The sequence below is a fragment of the Bidens hawaiensis genome, unplaced genomic scaffold (genome assembly GCF_021521415.1).
Source record: "Bidens hawaiensis isolate Kalapana, Puna unplaced genomic scaffold, B.hawaiensis_p1.1 tig00029621_1, whole genome shotgun sequence".
Lineage (NCBI taxonomy): Eukaryota > Viridiplantae > Streptophyta > Magnoliopsida > Asterales > Asteraceae > Bidens > Bidens hawaiensis.
The window spans coordinates 87,765-104,867 of NW_027505158.1; the positions used below are offsets into that span (position 1 = coordinate 87,765).

The 17,103-nt window shown below is 35.9% G+C and overlaps 1 protein-coding gene across 1 annotated transcript; it reads right to left on the minus strand.

Annotated features, from left to right (window-relative positions):
- Positions 1-251: 251 nt before the first annotated feature.
- Positions 252-8,741, minus strand: LOC143611142 (GDSL esterase/lipase At1g28570-like). The gene is made up of 5 exons (XM_077085425.1): positions 8,429-8,741; positions 6,184-6,408; positions 1,110-1,258; positions 745-1,021; positions 252-630 (listed from the first exon to the last, which is right to left on the minus strand). The coding sequence occupies exons 1-5, from the start codon at positions 8,697-8,699 to the stop codon at positions 365-367; spliced, it is 1,188 nt and encodes a 395-aa protein (XP_076941540.1). The 5' UTR covers positions 8,700-8,741; the 3' UTR covers positions 252-364.
- Positions 8,742-17,103: the final 8,362 nt, after the last annotated feature.

Sequence of the window (17,103 nt, forward strand, 5' to 3'; positions counted from 1 at the left end):
GACTCCTTAGACACTTGATTATTAGTATTTTACATTTTGTATCAAAACATCCCCTAATAAGCTAGTTATGGTATCCATGATTTCCACTAAAATGATTTGATTATAAATGTATATTGATTTCATCTCGCATACTAGAACAAGCAATGCACTCCACATAGCATCGTTTTCTTAGAAAGTATGTAAAAATAACAGTGCTATTAGAGGTTTAGGTACTATATACTACTTGAAAATAACCAATGTCATAAATATATTGTCTTAAAATAGGATGAAAAGGCGTACATATGATTAATTACAAATCATACAAACCAGTGATATTTGATTCAGCACATGTTTACTAAGAGCTTTTAAGTTTTCAACCACATGCTTATGCAGAACTAGATATTCCATCTATATCTTGAACGATTGTTGTAGGGCACACAAAGTCAAATTGTGGTATAGCATATGGCCCTTGAAATACGCTATGGTAGATAATTTTATATGCTGCTTCGGTTAAGTGCAATCCGTCCCAGTTAGCATATGTATGTGGCCGCATACATACATTTGATGATAAGTCTGCACATGCTATTGATTCGTTGTAGTTAAATGGTCCTCCACCTCCGCAACATGCTTTTAAAGCACCATTTATGAATCCTTATATAAAGAAAGTTAAGCATCATACAAAGGACATGAAAACTATATCAATACACATGATTGATTCATTTTCTAATGTTATTGAAAAATTTCTAAATGTGACAATTTATGTACCATATTTGTTTGGAGATCGAAAGAATTGCATGGCAGCGTTGTAGTAGTCTGCATATATGATATTAACTTCAGGATAACTTTCTCGGATTTGACTAAGTTCTATCTTGAGAAGTTCGTTATGGTACTCAGAAAATTTGTTTAACTGGGTAATACAACCAGTTGCATTATCGTACTCTATGTCACTTGAACCATAATATTTTGTTAAATATACCGGTGAACATCCAATTGGTAAGTTTCCTGGTATCAGCAGTGTCTTGGCCCCTAGCTCAACAATTTCCTATTTTTCCAAAATATGTTTGAAGTTAAGCACTCTCATAAATTGTAACTTTCAAAATAAAATAATATAGATATGTGTACATTCTTACTTGAACTGCTGAGACAATGGCCTCAACGACAAGTGGGACATATGTTTCAAGCTCTTCGAGGGATTTTCCAGCAAGCAATGCATGATTGTAGTCATTTCCTCCAATCTCACCCATGAGAATCAAAGAACGTCCGAGGAAGTATTTACAATCTACAGTATTTATTTTAACAATAATAGAACGCTCTACTTGTAAAATATTTTGACTCAATTGCATTGTTCCATTAGCATAATCGTGTACAAATACAAGAGGTACAACAAATGCAACTAACCAACTATGGAAACTAGTCAATACACAATGAATACATAATTATACTAAAGAATATAAATATTGCAGAGATTATAGGATTATTATTCGGTTGACTAAGACTCCCCCTCAGTCTTAGCGGTAGATGCTCGAATGCAAAAGCTGGATTTATATTGCTTGAAAAGAGGACGAGGCAGGCCTTTGGTAAAAATATCGGTGTATTGATAGTCCGACGGTACATGTAAAAAACGTATGTTGCCCACTCGGACTTTGTCTCTAACAAAATGAATGCCTATTTCTACATGTTTGGTACGTTGATGTTGAACCGGGTTGCCAGAGATATAGATAACAGAGAGATTGCCACAATAGACAATTGTAGCTTGACGAGTAGGAACAAAAAGTTCTAGTGGTAATTTTCTCAACCAAATCGTTTCCGCTACCATGTTTGCAAAGCCACAAAATTCCGCTTCAGCACTGAATCTTGAGATTGTAGGTTTTTCGTTGGAAGACCATTAGACCAAGTTAATACCCAAGAAAACACAATACCTGGATGTAGATCTACATGAATTAGGGAAACGCCCCAGTCTACATCGAAATAGGCGGTTAGAGAAGTAGACTTGGTGGGTGTAATATGTAAGCCATGGGATGTAGTGCATCTAATGTAGCGTAGGACCTGTTTGAGAAAATGAAATGTGGTTCACGGGGTGCGTGCATGAACAGGCAAATTTTTTGCACCGTATAGGAAATGTCGGGTCGGGTAAATGTCAGGTATTAAGGTGCACTGGCAAGATGGGGCTATGATATAACGATGAGTCATTAAATAGAGGGCCAGTATTTGCACTTAATTTTGATGTGGTTTTGACCGGAGTGGCAACGGGTTTGCATGTGGTCATGCTTGCAGGAGCCAAAATATCTTTCATAAGATTCTTGGGATAAAACTAAGACACATTTTTGATGTGTAACTGGTTTACCCAAATTAGACATAGCAAATTCCTTAGAGGGCGATGATGTTCTGTAGTAGTGTCTGATGAGAGGTAGTGAGTATGATGTACGTAGAGTAATAAACAGAATACTTGATCACCCCGTTTGTTTATAAAAGTGATGAGTGAGAGACAACGCACTTAAACCCGCATTTAACTAGGTAGGCAGCGAACCCTTGAAAGCACACTCAGGTGCCTGTTTTAATCCGTAAAGTGATTTTTGAACTTTGCATACATGATTCGGTTTATCCCGATCCCTGAATCATGTAGACCATTTCTTTGATATCTCCATGTAATAATGCATTCTTGACATCTAGTTAATGGATCGATCAAGAACGAGAAGTTGCCAAACTAAGAACTGTGCAAATTGTTGTTGGCTTCACAAGAAGACTAATTGTTTCATCACAATCAATGTCAACTTGTTGAGATTTACCATTAACCACAAGTCATGCTTTGTAACGTTGTAGTGCACTGATATAGCGATATTATTAAACTTGTGGCAAAATAGACACATACAACGGATGAAATGAGCATCCTGCGGTCTCGGGACCAAGTCCCAAGTGTTATTGCTCAATAATACATTATACTTATCATCCATGGCAGCTTTCCAATTTGGATCGGATAAGGAAGTAATATGGGAGTTGAGTGAAAGAGAAATTGCATTGGTGTGTAAATTGAGTGGGATTTTTGGTTTAGTAATTTCGGCACGAAGGCGGGTGGTCATCGTGTGTGTGGTGGCGGTGGGGGGTCTTTGTTGTGAGAGGTGGGTCAGAAGGAGGCTCGTGTGAAGTGATGGATGGTAATGGTGCAGTAGGAGACGGAATGGCTAGGGGTGGATTTGGTGAATTGTCTGAGTTTTGCGTAGTGGACCGAGGTGAGGTGGGTGGGGTCTGGTTGTGGATATTGGGCCTATTGGAATTTGTTGGAGGAGAGCTTGTTGGTGATGGGCTGAAGGGGTGCGTGTGGGATTATTGAAGATTATCGGGGATGCATAGTCAGTGTACAAAAATGAAATCTCTTGGACCGATGTTAAAGTGGATACGTCGAAAACAAAATATTATTTTCCCGGTGGAGAGGTCAAGGCATTGATATCCACAAAATTGGTTGGATTACCAAGGTAAACACACAAGGAGGAATGCTAGCTTAACTTGTTTATTCGTGTGGCGGTGGTGTTAGGGAGCAAGCGTACCCAAAGGCACGTAAATGGTCTTAGTAGGGTGTCAATGATAGTGATAAAGGGAGGTCATTGGGGAATGGTTGTGAATAAGTTTTGTGAGGAGAATTTTATGGAGCTAGGTGGCAACATGAAGTGCCTCAACCCAATATGAGGAGAAAAAGAGGCGTTAGTAAGAAGAGTGAGCATGATTTCGTTTAGTTGACGAATTCTGCGTTCAGATTATCCATTTTGTTGGGAGGTTTGAGGGCACGAGAAACGAAACTGAAGGCCGCGGGATGAGGCTAGGTTTTTGAAGTTGTGATTGTCAAATTCCTAATCACATTGGAATTATTTGATATTAACATGAAATTGTAAGAATGTATTTATGGAATTTTGCGAAAATTTCAAATGTTTAGGATTAAAACGTTAAAGGAAGAATCCATGTGTATTGTGTTTTGTCATCAACCAACACCATACAATATTTATATTCCAAGTTGCTTGAAATTGGTGAGGTCCAAAGGTCACAATGAGTAATATCAATGGGCAATAAAGTTTGCGACATAGAAATGGAAAGGTAAACGTACTTTTAGCAAGTTGACAAGAATGGCAAAAAATGCCATTACGATGGTTATTACATGAAATAAAATTATTCGAAACAAGAGAATTCAAATTAAATAATCCTGGGTGTCAAAGATGGTTATGCCGAAACTCTTTATCATGGGAAAATGGAAGACGGAAACAGTGTTGTTGGTGAGCGGATAGAGAACGCTATCACCATTGTGCCTCGTGAGAATCTTCCCATCTGTGAAATCCTTCACAGAAAAGCCAAAGGGGTGGTTGAATTTAATAGAGGCCCAATTGTCAATATTAAATTTTCAAACTAATATTAGATTTTTAATAATATGGGGGGTTTAAAGGATCTTTTTAAGGTGTGATGGTCTTGTGGTATTGGGTAAGGTGCTATCGCCCGATCCAATAACAGGATTTCGCTGACCATTCCAACAAGAATAGAATTAATTGACCTTGATAAAAAGGGGGAATTAATTTTACCTTGGTCACCTTGATGTGGGAGGTTGCACCTGTATCCTTGTGCCCTGGGTCCTCCGTGTTGTCCTTGTCCATGTGCATTTCGGCGAGCGCGCATCTCAAATCATTTGGGCCAAGCACATCATATTCTGTAAAGTGAGCCTACACACTTGGGCCTTGTTGCTGTTGGCTTTTGTGGGTTGGCCCAAATGGATTGTGAACATGATTAGATGGCCTACTAAAGGTGGAGGCGAGCCACCGGCTTGGGTGGGATACGAACTAGGTGGTGGTGGTGGGAGGATTCGGTAATTAGGCCAAGAGCATATTTGGGATTGAGTTTGAAAAATGCTTATTGGCTTATTGGTGTTTTCAAAAGACTAATAAATTAAAATGTGTTTGGCAATCAAAAAAATCTTTCTTATTTTATGTTTTTGAAAGGGTTAAAAAGCAGATTTACAAAAGCCCAAAATCCTGGCTTTTCAAAATGACCTTTTAAAAAAGCTGATAAGCCAGTAAGTATTTTTCAAACTCAATCCCAAACATGCTCCAAGTAGGTATCTATTGAGGATGATTGGGCCAAGTTTGATTAATGCCACAGTAATTATTATCTAGCCGACGTGAAGATTAAGATTGGCCTCTCCCACAACCAGAATCCGGGCGATGATTGTAGTTTCTTCCACCACCGCGTGAAGAGTCATGTGGTGGTGGTGGGGGGGGGGGGTTCTTCATGAACGGCTGCCGCAATGACCGGAGAAGGGGTACCACGGACAACTTTACGGTCATGTTCAGCATGTAACATGTTGAAGCATCCTCCCACGTCGACAACCGTCGATTGATTAGGGCACCAGTAACATCGTATTTTGTTGACCAGTTAGAGAACCAACTGTTCTTCATCCATCGGAACCCCAGGATTAGCTAATTGAGTGTCGATATCTTTTAGATGCTGATAGTAATCTGCAAGAGACTCTGTATCGCGAAGCATGAGGTTGGCAAAATGATTTTCAAGAGCAACAATTCATGGTCCCCGATTGTTGTAAATTATACTTTGATACGGTTCTACACCTCAAGGGTTGTGGATTCGGTAACAAGAACACGCTCTAGAATATCGTGTTCAAGAGTACCATATATCCATTGGAGTACAATGGAGTCAATCTTTTGCCAAGAAGCGAAATTCGAATCATCCTCCGGTGGGGGTGGGGTACCATCGATATGAGAAAGAACCTCGTATCCGTGAGCATGTAATTGAAATAGTTTCAGCCACGAAGAGTAAGAAACTTCTTGGCATCGAACATTTGGACTTTGTGCTGGATATGCAAAGGAGTGGATTTGTTTGAGGCATCGATGACGCCGGCTTAGTCATTCGACATGACGACGATTGAGAATGATGAGTCGGACCGAAGTCGGGCAGGAGGTTACCGAAGTCGGTGAAAGGTAGGGTAGGATTGGTGGTAGGGTTTTTGGATATCTCTTTATACCAGGTAAAATAGTACGACTCAATTGCATTGTTCAATTAGCATAACTGTGCACAAATACATTAGGTACAACAAAGGAAACTAACCATGACCAAGTTCTTTTTATGACCGATTTTCCTGGTGAGGCACACCAAATAAGAAACAAGTCTTGATCATTTGTGCATATATGTGTGTATATGTTGTTTTGATTATGTTACCTAGTTCGTTGTCACAAAGAGACGGCAATGATCGTTTGAACCATCCCAACTGCACCTGTAACGACGAATTTGTCATTGGATTATGAACTCCTTCGGCCCCAAGAAATGAAGAATCCAAAGCAGTTGCACCTGCCACTGCATAGTTCACTCCTCGTCGTAATTCTATCATATGTCTTCCTTTTACACCCACAAATGGCTTCACTAGTGGTAGCCTGATGCTTTCAGCTTCATAGTAAAAAAAAATTGAATAAGTAATGTGTATACATTAATTAGGTCCATACATGCTACAAGAAACCTGAGTAGAGTCTATGTATTTATATTACCTTTGTTTATTATTTAAGCTTTATATATATACGGGTGTGTGAATTTATAAAACAACACGAAAACACTTCAATAACCCAGCAGGCTAACACGGCTGTGAGTATAATTAAAACATAATCTGGTTAGTTTCTCGTTGAATCTATAGAGATGCTTAGTTAAGTAAAGTAGGGTGCATAGGATAGACATGGCATGTTTGTGGCCATTTCTTTTATTATATTTTAGAAATATGTTATTTCAAAACTTAAAACTAATTGTCAATTTTATATCAATTTATATAAAAGATAAAATAAAAATAAGAATCAGAGAGTATAGTTTAAGGCTATGCTCGGCAAAAACTAGCTAGTGGCTGTTAGCTGAAAGTTGTGGCTGGTAGCTTTTTAAATATACGTATGTGTTTGGCAGAGTAGCTGAAGCTATTAATAAAACTAGTTGGGTGCCCGCGCAGTGCGGCGGAGTGCGCGCGCAACCTGACATCAACCGCATAATCATTGTTGGTAAGTGATTCACTTGATAATAGTGCACACATAACGCGTAATTCGTGTAAATGCAGTAAGCGTGTAACCAGTAGCGAAAATCAAGAAACAAAGCTAAAATATACAGTAATTTCAAAAAGATAATTTTTTAAACCAACCTCTTTTGATCTGAAACCCTTTCCGACCCGGCACCATTTTAATCTTAAACATCTTCTGATCTGGCCTTTTTCGACTCAAAATCGTACCGACACGAACCGAACTAAATTAACCCTTTTTGTATCGACTCGTTTCGACCCTAATTTGGTCTTACACATGGCCTGAGCTCGTCTGACTCGACTTATTGCCAATCCTAACCGGTAATCACGTAGTATACTAATTTTTAAAGTTAAAGAAGTATAACAAAATCATACTCAAATTAAAGAATAAAATGCTCTTTTTTATGATGCAATTTGTTTAAAAAATATTAACGTGTGAAAAAATTATGATCTTTTAAAGAGTCATGGGATAGTTAGCTTTGAATAAGAGTAAAATATATAACTATTATATAAATTAATAAAAGTTGATTAAAGTTTATGTACCAAACTTGTAAATCAGGATTTACTCATTTTATATATGTTAATATATGTTAAAACAATCATGTTCATTGGATTACATCGAAACAGAAGGCAAGCGGGCAACAAGCTGCGTCGCTACTCCCTTTTGAATCGCAAAACCCAATCTTTTAAAAACTATATTTGCTGATCTTGGAGTCATAACATTACTATGTATGACCCGCTGAACACGGATAAGTAGCTCCACAGCTTCAGACGCGAGGAAACAAAAAGTGTTAAAAGCAAAAGGAATAAATTCAAATGTAAAAGCTTTTAGCTTGCTCTCTAATAGTAGCGTTTAAATATTGAGTTTTTTTCTCAAAACTTAAAAGCTTAAAACTTTTTTAATCAAACAAAATTTTTTATTGAATATGAGTTTTTTTTTTTTTTTTTTTTAAGCTTGAAACTAGAAGTTTCAAAAAAATTTTAAAATCTCTTTGTGAAACATGCCCTAACTCACTGACTATTAATAAGTTTTGATATTTATAATTTTAAAGTATTAATATCTTATAAAAGACCTACCTACTTTTAACACCATTTGCCTAGCTACTTTTTATTTTAGTTTTTTTTCCAACAAAGTATGTATTATGTAACTCGAGGTAGTCCCCACCATGACTAATTGGCTTCACTAATGAATTATTCAATCTCTCAAAGCACCAACACTTCGATGACTGGGTGGGTACACACATGGAATTCATAGATGAAACTAAACTGAAGTTTACATACATCTAAATGAAAATTAATGGCTGTAATAATAATATTATATGGAACTAATAAAATATTTACAAAATACTACATACATATTCACAGATGGAGAGAAGAATCCAAGTACTAAGGTGGAGAGCAGGATTAAGGGATTACCAATGAAATCGATGACGAGACGACCATTGGAGCAACGACCAGTGGGCTCATGGAAAAAGGTTTCGCCGTAAGGGGGATAAAAGAAATGTAGAGACTGTTGATTCGTGTGATAGGAAAGTTGTTTTAGGTTACCGGTATCAGCTAGAGAGTCTCCAAAACTAATGATCGAAGTATAACATCCATTCGTGTACAAGGTACACGTACATAATAGCTGGAAAATGATGATGAAAGTTACAAATGATGAAGAGATTAATGAACAAGTTTCGGCCATTGAAGAGAATTGAGCATGGAATGCAAATGAGTGGGATATGAAATTAAGGTTGTTGGTGAAGTACCTGTCTATATCAATTTACATGTTTGCCCTTGTAAAACATATGATGTAACGTTTTTGTTTGCCAATAGATGGGAAAGATCAAGAATTGAAAAAGAAAAAGATTTTAGGTAATTACTAAAATTCAAGATATTTTTTTTAATGTATATATACAGACAAAATATTGTGAACTAAATTGATATCTTTAAGCAACATATATAGAACTATTATCACCTCTTATAACACCACATTAAATTATCTCAAATGATATATCCAAATCATTAAAAAATCATCTATTAGAGCACCCATAACAACTGTATGTTGCGGAGTTTCTCTTCAAAAACCAAGTCATATCCGGACGTTGCTATTGTAGTTAAAATTTGTCATCATCACGTTCGTGGATCCAGACGAAGCTCTGGACGAGATGGTGGGGCCCCTCTATCACATCACATGCATATACATATATTATACATATATTCTTAATGAGTTTGTGGAGTTTTGATTACCGTGAAAGAGAGTTTGTGTTTTTGAATAAAATTTAAAGTATGATGTGAAGTTGGCGTGGAGCTGACATGACGGTTTGTTGTTGCGTATATTCTTAAAATATTTGTATATTTTTGTGTTAAATTGTTTTTCGTCTCTCTTACGTATAATTAATCATTTAAATTAGTTGATTTGAAAACCAGAGTGAAATAAATCACACAATATATTTTTGGGTCCCTTAGGCATGAGGCTATGAAGCCACTAAACCGAGTTCAACATATTATCATAGCATTATAACTTTAAAATCAACCAATGTAGTTTACAAAAGAATTGGTTTTGCAATTTAAAAGGGACTAGCATCACAGGTTGTTGCCTACTTGCCTTTTATTTCATGTTATCTAAAATTTAAATAGTTTAATGCAAATTTTTTGTATGAATAGCCCAATTAGGGATGAGCTCGGTACCGTATCGGTACCGGTACCGAAAATCCCGATCCAGAAGATCGTAAATTTTTGGTACCGGTACGAGTACCGGTATTTAAGGTAAAATTCGGGAAGTATAGGTACCGTACCAGTAACGGTACCGATACCAATCGATACCATACCGATTTTTACTCATCCCTAAACCCAATCAATAACGTTTCTAGTTTATGACTATCCCAGTATGCATAAATGATAAGCATATTTATTAAAAACATGTTAAAGGAATGCAATAGTAAGATTTAGAAGTCAATAATTCCAACTCAAAGCGTTCACAAATTAAATAAAAGTCACAATGTCGTTATAACTAAGCAAATTAATTCGATGTATTATTTAATATCCTAAATGTCCACGTGTAGCGGTAGGCATGCACAGTTGTTAGATGTGGACAAAAGTACTCGTATGATTCTTGTTTCCGCGAAGCTTCCTTCTAAATCTGATTCCCATTTTATTTTGAAATTTCCTTCTTTCCTGAAGCCGATTGGTCCACTATTGCTTTACAGATGTCATTTAGTGAAGTGGAAAACATATGGTCACAATTTTCTTATGCTATATGGTCACTAGGATAAATACCATATTGATTAACCCCACAGCATATTCAGAAGTAATCTCTATGTAAAAATGTTAAAATTTTTTGACACGTTTTTATTTTATATTGTTTGGCATGACACCTCCGTAAGCATTTTCTATTTTATTGAACTTCTGATATATTTAATCACAAAATCATTTTGAAATACAAACTTCCATCTCCATAAATTTTCTTTCACTGATCAAAGATGGTGATCAAGCATAATTATTAATGATAAGAAATGAGCCTCCTCCACTCCTCCTTTAAGCGGGCCACCAATCCCACACCCAAGTAAGATCATTTTTCCTATCTTTTATTAAGCAATCCTTATTATTTTCTAGAGCAAATAATCTTGGGAAGGTTGATAGCAATGTGTCATTACTAATACAGTGATCGTGCCAAAAATGTGTCGAGTCTCCCAAGCCCACCGTCTTCTTTAAAGCTGAAATAGGAATCAACCCGTTATCGTTTAATAAGTGAAAACTATTCACAATTCGATTCCAAACACCAGATCCTTTAGCCACGTTTCTTTGTCAAACACATCAAATTATTACTATGATTGCCATGAATTGAGTCAATGATCTTTACCCATAAAGAATTGTTGCATTGATGAGATCACCATTTTCACTTAAGAAGTAATGCCAAATTAAGAGCATATATGCTTCCAACCCCCCCCCCCCCCCCCACCCACCTCTTTAGATTTAGCATTAAGGGCTAGATCCCATTTCACCCATGCCATCTTCTTCTTGTTCTCAAACCCACCCCAAAAAAACTTGGCTCTTAGACCTTCAAGAACCATGTTAACCTTCTTGGGTAACCAAAACAAAGAAAGATTTTAAGTTGAAATCGAACCGAGAACTGAAGTAAACAACGTTGCTCTTTCACCAATAGATAAATGATTCGTCTTCCAGTTAGCCAACTTCATTTTAAATTTCTGAATGATGAGTTCCCATCCTTCCAGATTTTGCATTTTTTCTCTTACCGGAACGCCAAGGTAATGAAAGGGAAATTTTCCCGAACTACACCCAAGCGAGTCGCCCATTAACTGCACCTTGTTTGGTTTAATTCCAACAACATACATATTCGATTTAGCATAGTTTAATTTTAAGCTTGAAATAAGAAAAAACCAATTAAAGGTGCGAAGGACAATTGCAATATTCTCCTTAGACCATTGTCCGAGAACATCCTTCTTTCTCTTTTTCCTCTTCTCAATCCTCTCTACCAATCCTTATATCTTCTTCTTCTTCTTCTTAGGTTTGGTTGGTTTGAGGTATGGACTTGGAATACCATTGGTTATGGGCATCCTACATTTTCTTTGCTTGGGTTCACTACCTCCAAATCCGTAGTGTTAATGCATATGTTCTGAAAAGCCTCTAAGAACTCATACATGCTGTAAATCAAAAATAATAAAACAACGAACTCCACAAAATAATTGCATTTTTTATATTCACATGTGGTTAGAATATTATCCATATGGTTAACACAGAGATTAATATATTTATTTCATAACTCTTAATTTTAAGATTATGTATTATTAAAATACCCATATTACTTAAACCAGTGGCTCTGATACCACTTCAACTGTCACAGCCCCTGACCCTATACCCCGGGATGGGAGCTGTGAATATCGAACGGTGGTATCAGGTGTATGTTATTATTCAAATATTTAGCAACGGAAATTCATCAGGACCATAGTTAGGAAAATTACAGAGTTATAAAAACACCATGATTCTTATTTCATAAACTGAGAATAGAACCCATTTTTATACAAACATAAGTTTTATAGAGATAAACCCTAATTTACAAAACACATTTTTTTATTCTGGTGACAATCCACTTATTTAAGCTGAAGGCCCGCATGCATTATTCCTGTCTCTCTGATAAGTCACCAGAAACATGTTTAAAATATTTGATCAGCAAGAAATACTGGTGAGTACATTCATTTCTAGATGACCATTTTACAGTTACAACATTAACATATTTTACACCTTTATGCTTACAAATTAACGAAAGGTACTTGTCACTCAAACGCATCTGTGCATGTGGTAATATTAATAATTGGTGAACACTTCTCCAATAAGTAACGTGTAATAGCCCATTAAGCAAGCCTTGTATACAAAACCCCCATAACTCCAACAGTAACCATCTCGTAAGTCTACATAGACTTAATCACTGTAATGTAATTAAAATCTTTTAAAAGTGTTTTGAAAGCATTTGGACTATTTTTCATCAGTTTAATATGTTTTAAAATTCATCATGACAGTATTGGAAAGCCAGTTATTTCACGCAAATGTGAGTTGTACAAAAACTCGAATGTCTCATCTTGAAAGTTTATATGCAAAGAGTTTCTTGGTATTAAGCACCTAGTTAAACACAATGTAGTATATCCAGATTAGTATAAACCAATAATTAGAACGATAATCATGATATTAGAAACTTTACACGATGGCACAATGTCTTACCTTGTTCAAGCAGAGCTTCTGGATTCGTGTACGAAGCTTCTTTTGATCGGATTGGTTATGACTACTCGAGGTATTATACCAACACTCCTAATATGTGAGAAAGTGAGAGGGGGCAGTGAAACTTTGGACGAGAATTGAAGGTCTGATTTCCACCCTATTTATAGCTGAAATTGGGTCCCTTCGCCAATGGTGAAAACTGACAACAAAAGAATTCGGGTAGTGCGAAGGAATTATAGGGTTGACTGGCGTGCCACGTGGCTATAATTCCTGATTTCCACTCTTAAAATGGCTATAATTCCGGATCTTTCGACAATAAAAAATCATGTCCCGTAGCGCGAAGATTATTTAAGTAGCCTTCGTGTAGTGTGAAGAACAACAAAATTTTCTGGATAATTATAAGTCTTCGAGTATCACGACGAGGCTTGGGCTTACTTTTAGCATATGACGATGAATCTGGTTTTTCAAAAATACTAAGGCAGCTCGCGGCGATGTGAGTGTGCGAAGTGCACCATCAAAGCGCCACATTGCGCCCTCGCACTTCCCCCTCGCCCGAGCCTGTGCGCGTCGGGTGCTTCGCACCCTAACTAGGAGCACTAAGAGTGTCTTGTCATATAGGAATATTATAAGGTGAGCTCTCTTCCTTATAAAGAGCTTACAAGTTTTGTAATATAGCGATGTGGGACAAGAACCTACTTTTTTTATTTATATCAAGGTGGAATGGTTCCCTTTTCTTCCAATGTACGATGAAAACTCACTTTCCCTTTGCTTATATTTGGATAGTTATAGGCTCCTTATTTTAAAACTCGTCCTTGAGATTTGTTGGAATAAGTATGAATACTTTTTTTTCATTTCTGATTCTAATTCCTAAGTATATTCTGGTATGCATCTTGAATCCCACTTCACTTTGACCAGAACGATTCAACTTTTTGCAAGGGTTTCTCAACAATTTCAACTTTTGTTTACCTTTATAAATTGAAGGGGAACTGTCGCACCCAACCTACGATGGAAATGTCGGGTTCGAACCATTGGTTCACAGCTTACAAGGTACTATCATACAATTTAAAACAATATCTAATTATTCATTAATTTCAAAATTCCAATCAAGTACACAAAGTTTAAACAAATTACCAAGCAATCCAAATTTAACAACCATTCAAATAAAAATGTCTTTATTAAGTTAACTAAGGTCTCTCTAAGTGCTTTTTCACCTTAGCTTCAAACCAAATGATAACCTAAAAATGCGTACAAAATAATATAATTTGTTAACATGAGGTTGAGTGAGAAAAGTCACATAATTTGATATAATAATGATATATAAATAAAAGAGCAAAATTGATATTGTGGGTATAAATCAGTCAAACCATGAGCAAATAAAGGGTGTCAATTCACCATGACTCAAGAACATGGGCTATGGCTATTATGACATTAGATGATCATACTATAATGTGATTATAATGGACATCTCCGAATGCGATAAAATAAAACAACTAAACAAGTAGCAGTTAGTCATTCAATTGATAAACACATAATATTCACAGTTTGCTAGTGAATATATAATATAATATATAAATACTAGTAAGAACGCAAATGTCCCCTATCACACCCCAACCTAAGGTAGAAGTGCCGGGGTGCGAACCGTGGTTGACAGCTCACAAGGTACTATCATAAAATGCAAAAAATAACAATATCTATTTAATTTATTTATTTCAAAATTTTCAAATATGTGCACAATTTCCAACATGACATTAATAATTCAAAACAATTAATAATTCCCAACTAAGAAAAATAGAGCAAATATTATTTATTTTCTTGTCTAAGGTCTTTCTATGCATTCTTTACCTTAGCTTCAAATCAACTGATAACCTGAATATGCGTAGAAAATAAACATAGAATTTATCATCACATGTTGAGTGAGATAATCATCAGTTTTGACACTAATAATAATATATACAATAAATGATAAAAGATAAATGCGCAAACAAATAATGTGAGTAATAATCAATCAAATCGTGAGCAAATAATGTGTCGGTTGACCGTTGCTTTGCGAATTGGCCATTGGCAACTATGACTAGCATAAAATGTGAGTGTTGGTTGACCATCACCATGTGAATCGGGCTTTGGTTACTAAGATAGCGTATGGTCATTCTTTAATGTGATTATGATGGACCTCTCAGAATGCGATAAAGTAAACACTTAAACAAGTAACAATTATCATTTAATTGAAATAAACATAATATTTACTTTAGCGAGTTTGTGTATATATATGATATAAAAATATGAATTAGATACGCATATGTCCCTAAAATGTTTGAAAACAGTAAGATAAAAAAGGGAATGATATATCACCTTATTGCTCAGGCGAGTGTGCGAGAAATAAGAATAAGAGCATGATGAAACGAACGAACCGTCCTTTAACATGCTGACTGAGATAAAGTGAACAGACCTAAAACTTAGAGATAATAAACTATGATTAAAACCGAGAACATAGTCACTGGAATCGATCCAAACGGATGTCTAGAACTCCAGTTATGAGATATTTAACGTTTAAGCGAGCTGGTAATGACCAAAATCCAAACAACGAGTCAGAAGTCAGGTTTTGGTTAGTAGCCTTAAAATCTCGAAATAAAAATAAAGTCTTCTGGACCGAAATTCATTTCTAACCAGAAGTGATATAAAACGATTGGTCAAAGTTGCTGACCAATATGCCCTTAAACGGGTTGGAGCCAAATTGACCTGTCAATTCCCCTCAATCTCAGAAATTGATTGAGGGTTATTAACTAATGAGTAGTAATGAAAAAACTTACAGTAAACAACTTTACCCAGAAAGTTTTTGAATCGATGGGAAAACGAAGTCAAAGGTCGGTAATACATCAAAGTCAAACACCAACACTTTTATCTTTGAGTAATATAGCAAAAACGGAGGAGAAATTGGTTGTATAATGAGGGTGACGGCTAGGAGAATAAATATTAGGGTTTAGTTAAGATTTTGACAGATTATTTATGTCTTGTTTATATAAAATAGGTAAGCATAAGTCAATTTTAGTTAATAAGCTCGATTAGTAACCGAATATCGTTTTAATGATTAAATCAGCTGTAAACTCATCAAGATTCGTTCTTGTTGAAGGGGTTATTGAATGTGGACACGTACCAAGTCTAGATTAGTTTTCTGGGGGCTTAAATCAAGTTATTCGGTCCAAAAATAACCTATTTTGCACCAAAATACGAACTAGGAGTTAAAATAACAAAACAAAACTAAAAGTCTTTTGGTCCGAACGCTAGTTTTGACCAGAAGATTCAGTAATCAAATAGTCAAAGAATTTGATTATTATGCCCTTAAACCGGCCGGGATCAAATTGACCACCGAGAATCCCTTAATTTGCCAAATTGATTGAGGGCTTTTATTCTATAGATAAAAATCTATAATATTGAAGAAGACAACTTACCCCGGATATGAATAGAAGGATGAGAAAATCGTGGTCAAAGATGCCTTTAACACCAAAGTCAACTAGTCTTGAAAGATTTCGATTAAACTTGAAGAATATGATAATGGGGGAGAGGAATTCGTGGGATTTGAGAGGGCGACGGCCAAGAACAATAGTTTTAAGGTTTTTGATTGTATTTTGGTTAAAATTACAGAGATAATTCTTATTAATTTAGTAATCAAACTCGATTAGGAAAGCGAATAAGCAATTGATGACCAAATCGGTTCTATTAACTCAAATATCTTGGTGTGATGAACAAGAAATGGATGTAGACACTGTATAGTAATAAATGAACAAAAAATAAATGTTTGCTGATCTGACTGTCGGTTGCGATACGCAACGGCTAAGTACTCCCCTCGTTGCGTATTTCCATAAGGTTTTGTTTTTTTGGCAAAATCGTAGTTCCTGAAATGCTTTTTTTTTGCTATTTTAAACGATTTTAAGAGTTTCTAAGGGTTACTTGGCATGATTGAAAATTATAAAATTTGAAAGTTATGAAATTATAAAGTAAGTTAAACAAAATTAAATACTAATAAATGCATGCTTTATTAAAACGAAAGATCCAAATTACATTCCTAAATCGGGTAACCAAATACGAATATGAATACGATAAAGCCGAAATGTTACAGGTACTTTTAGTGGTTCATCAGCTAAGCATTTCCTTAAGTTTCTTCCATGAAATACATCGTGTATACATGTCATCTCTTCTGGTAATTCTAGCTGATAGGCTACTGGTCCAATTCGTTTAATAACTTGGAATGGTCCAACAAACCTTGGACTCAGCATTCCTCTCTTGCCGAATCCAATTACTCCTTTCCATGGAGATACTTTCAGTAGCACTTTATCTCAAACTTGAAATTCCAATGGTTTGTGTCGATGGTCCACACAACT

Excerpts from the sequence above, each read along its gene's own strand:
- LOC143611142 (XM_077085425.1), bottom strand. The coding sequence starts at position 8,699 with ATGGCCGAAACTTGTTCATTAATCTCTTCATCATTTGTAACTTTCATC. Across the intron at positions 1,259-6,183 it reads TCTTTGTGACAACGAACTAG|ATTGTAAATACTTCCTCGGA; the intron begins GTAACATAATCA and ends TAAATACTGTAG. Across the intron at positions 1,022-1,109 it reads CCATTGTCTCAGCAGTTCAA|GAAATTGTTGAGCTAGGGGC; the intron begins GTAAGAATGTAC and ends TTGGAAAAATAG.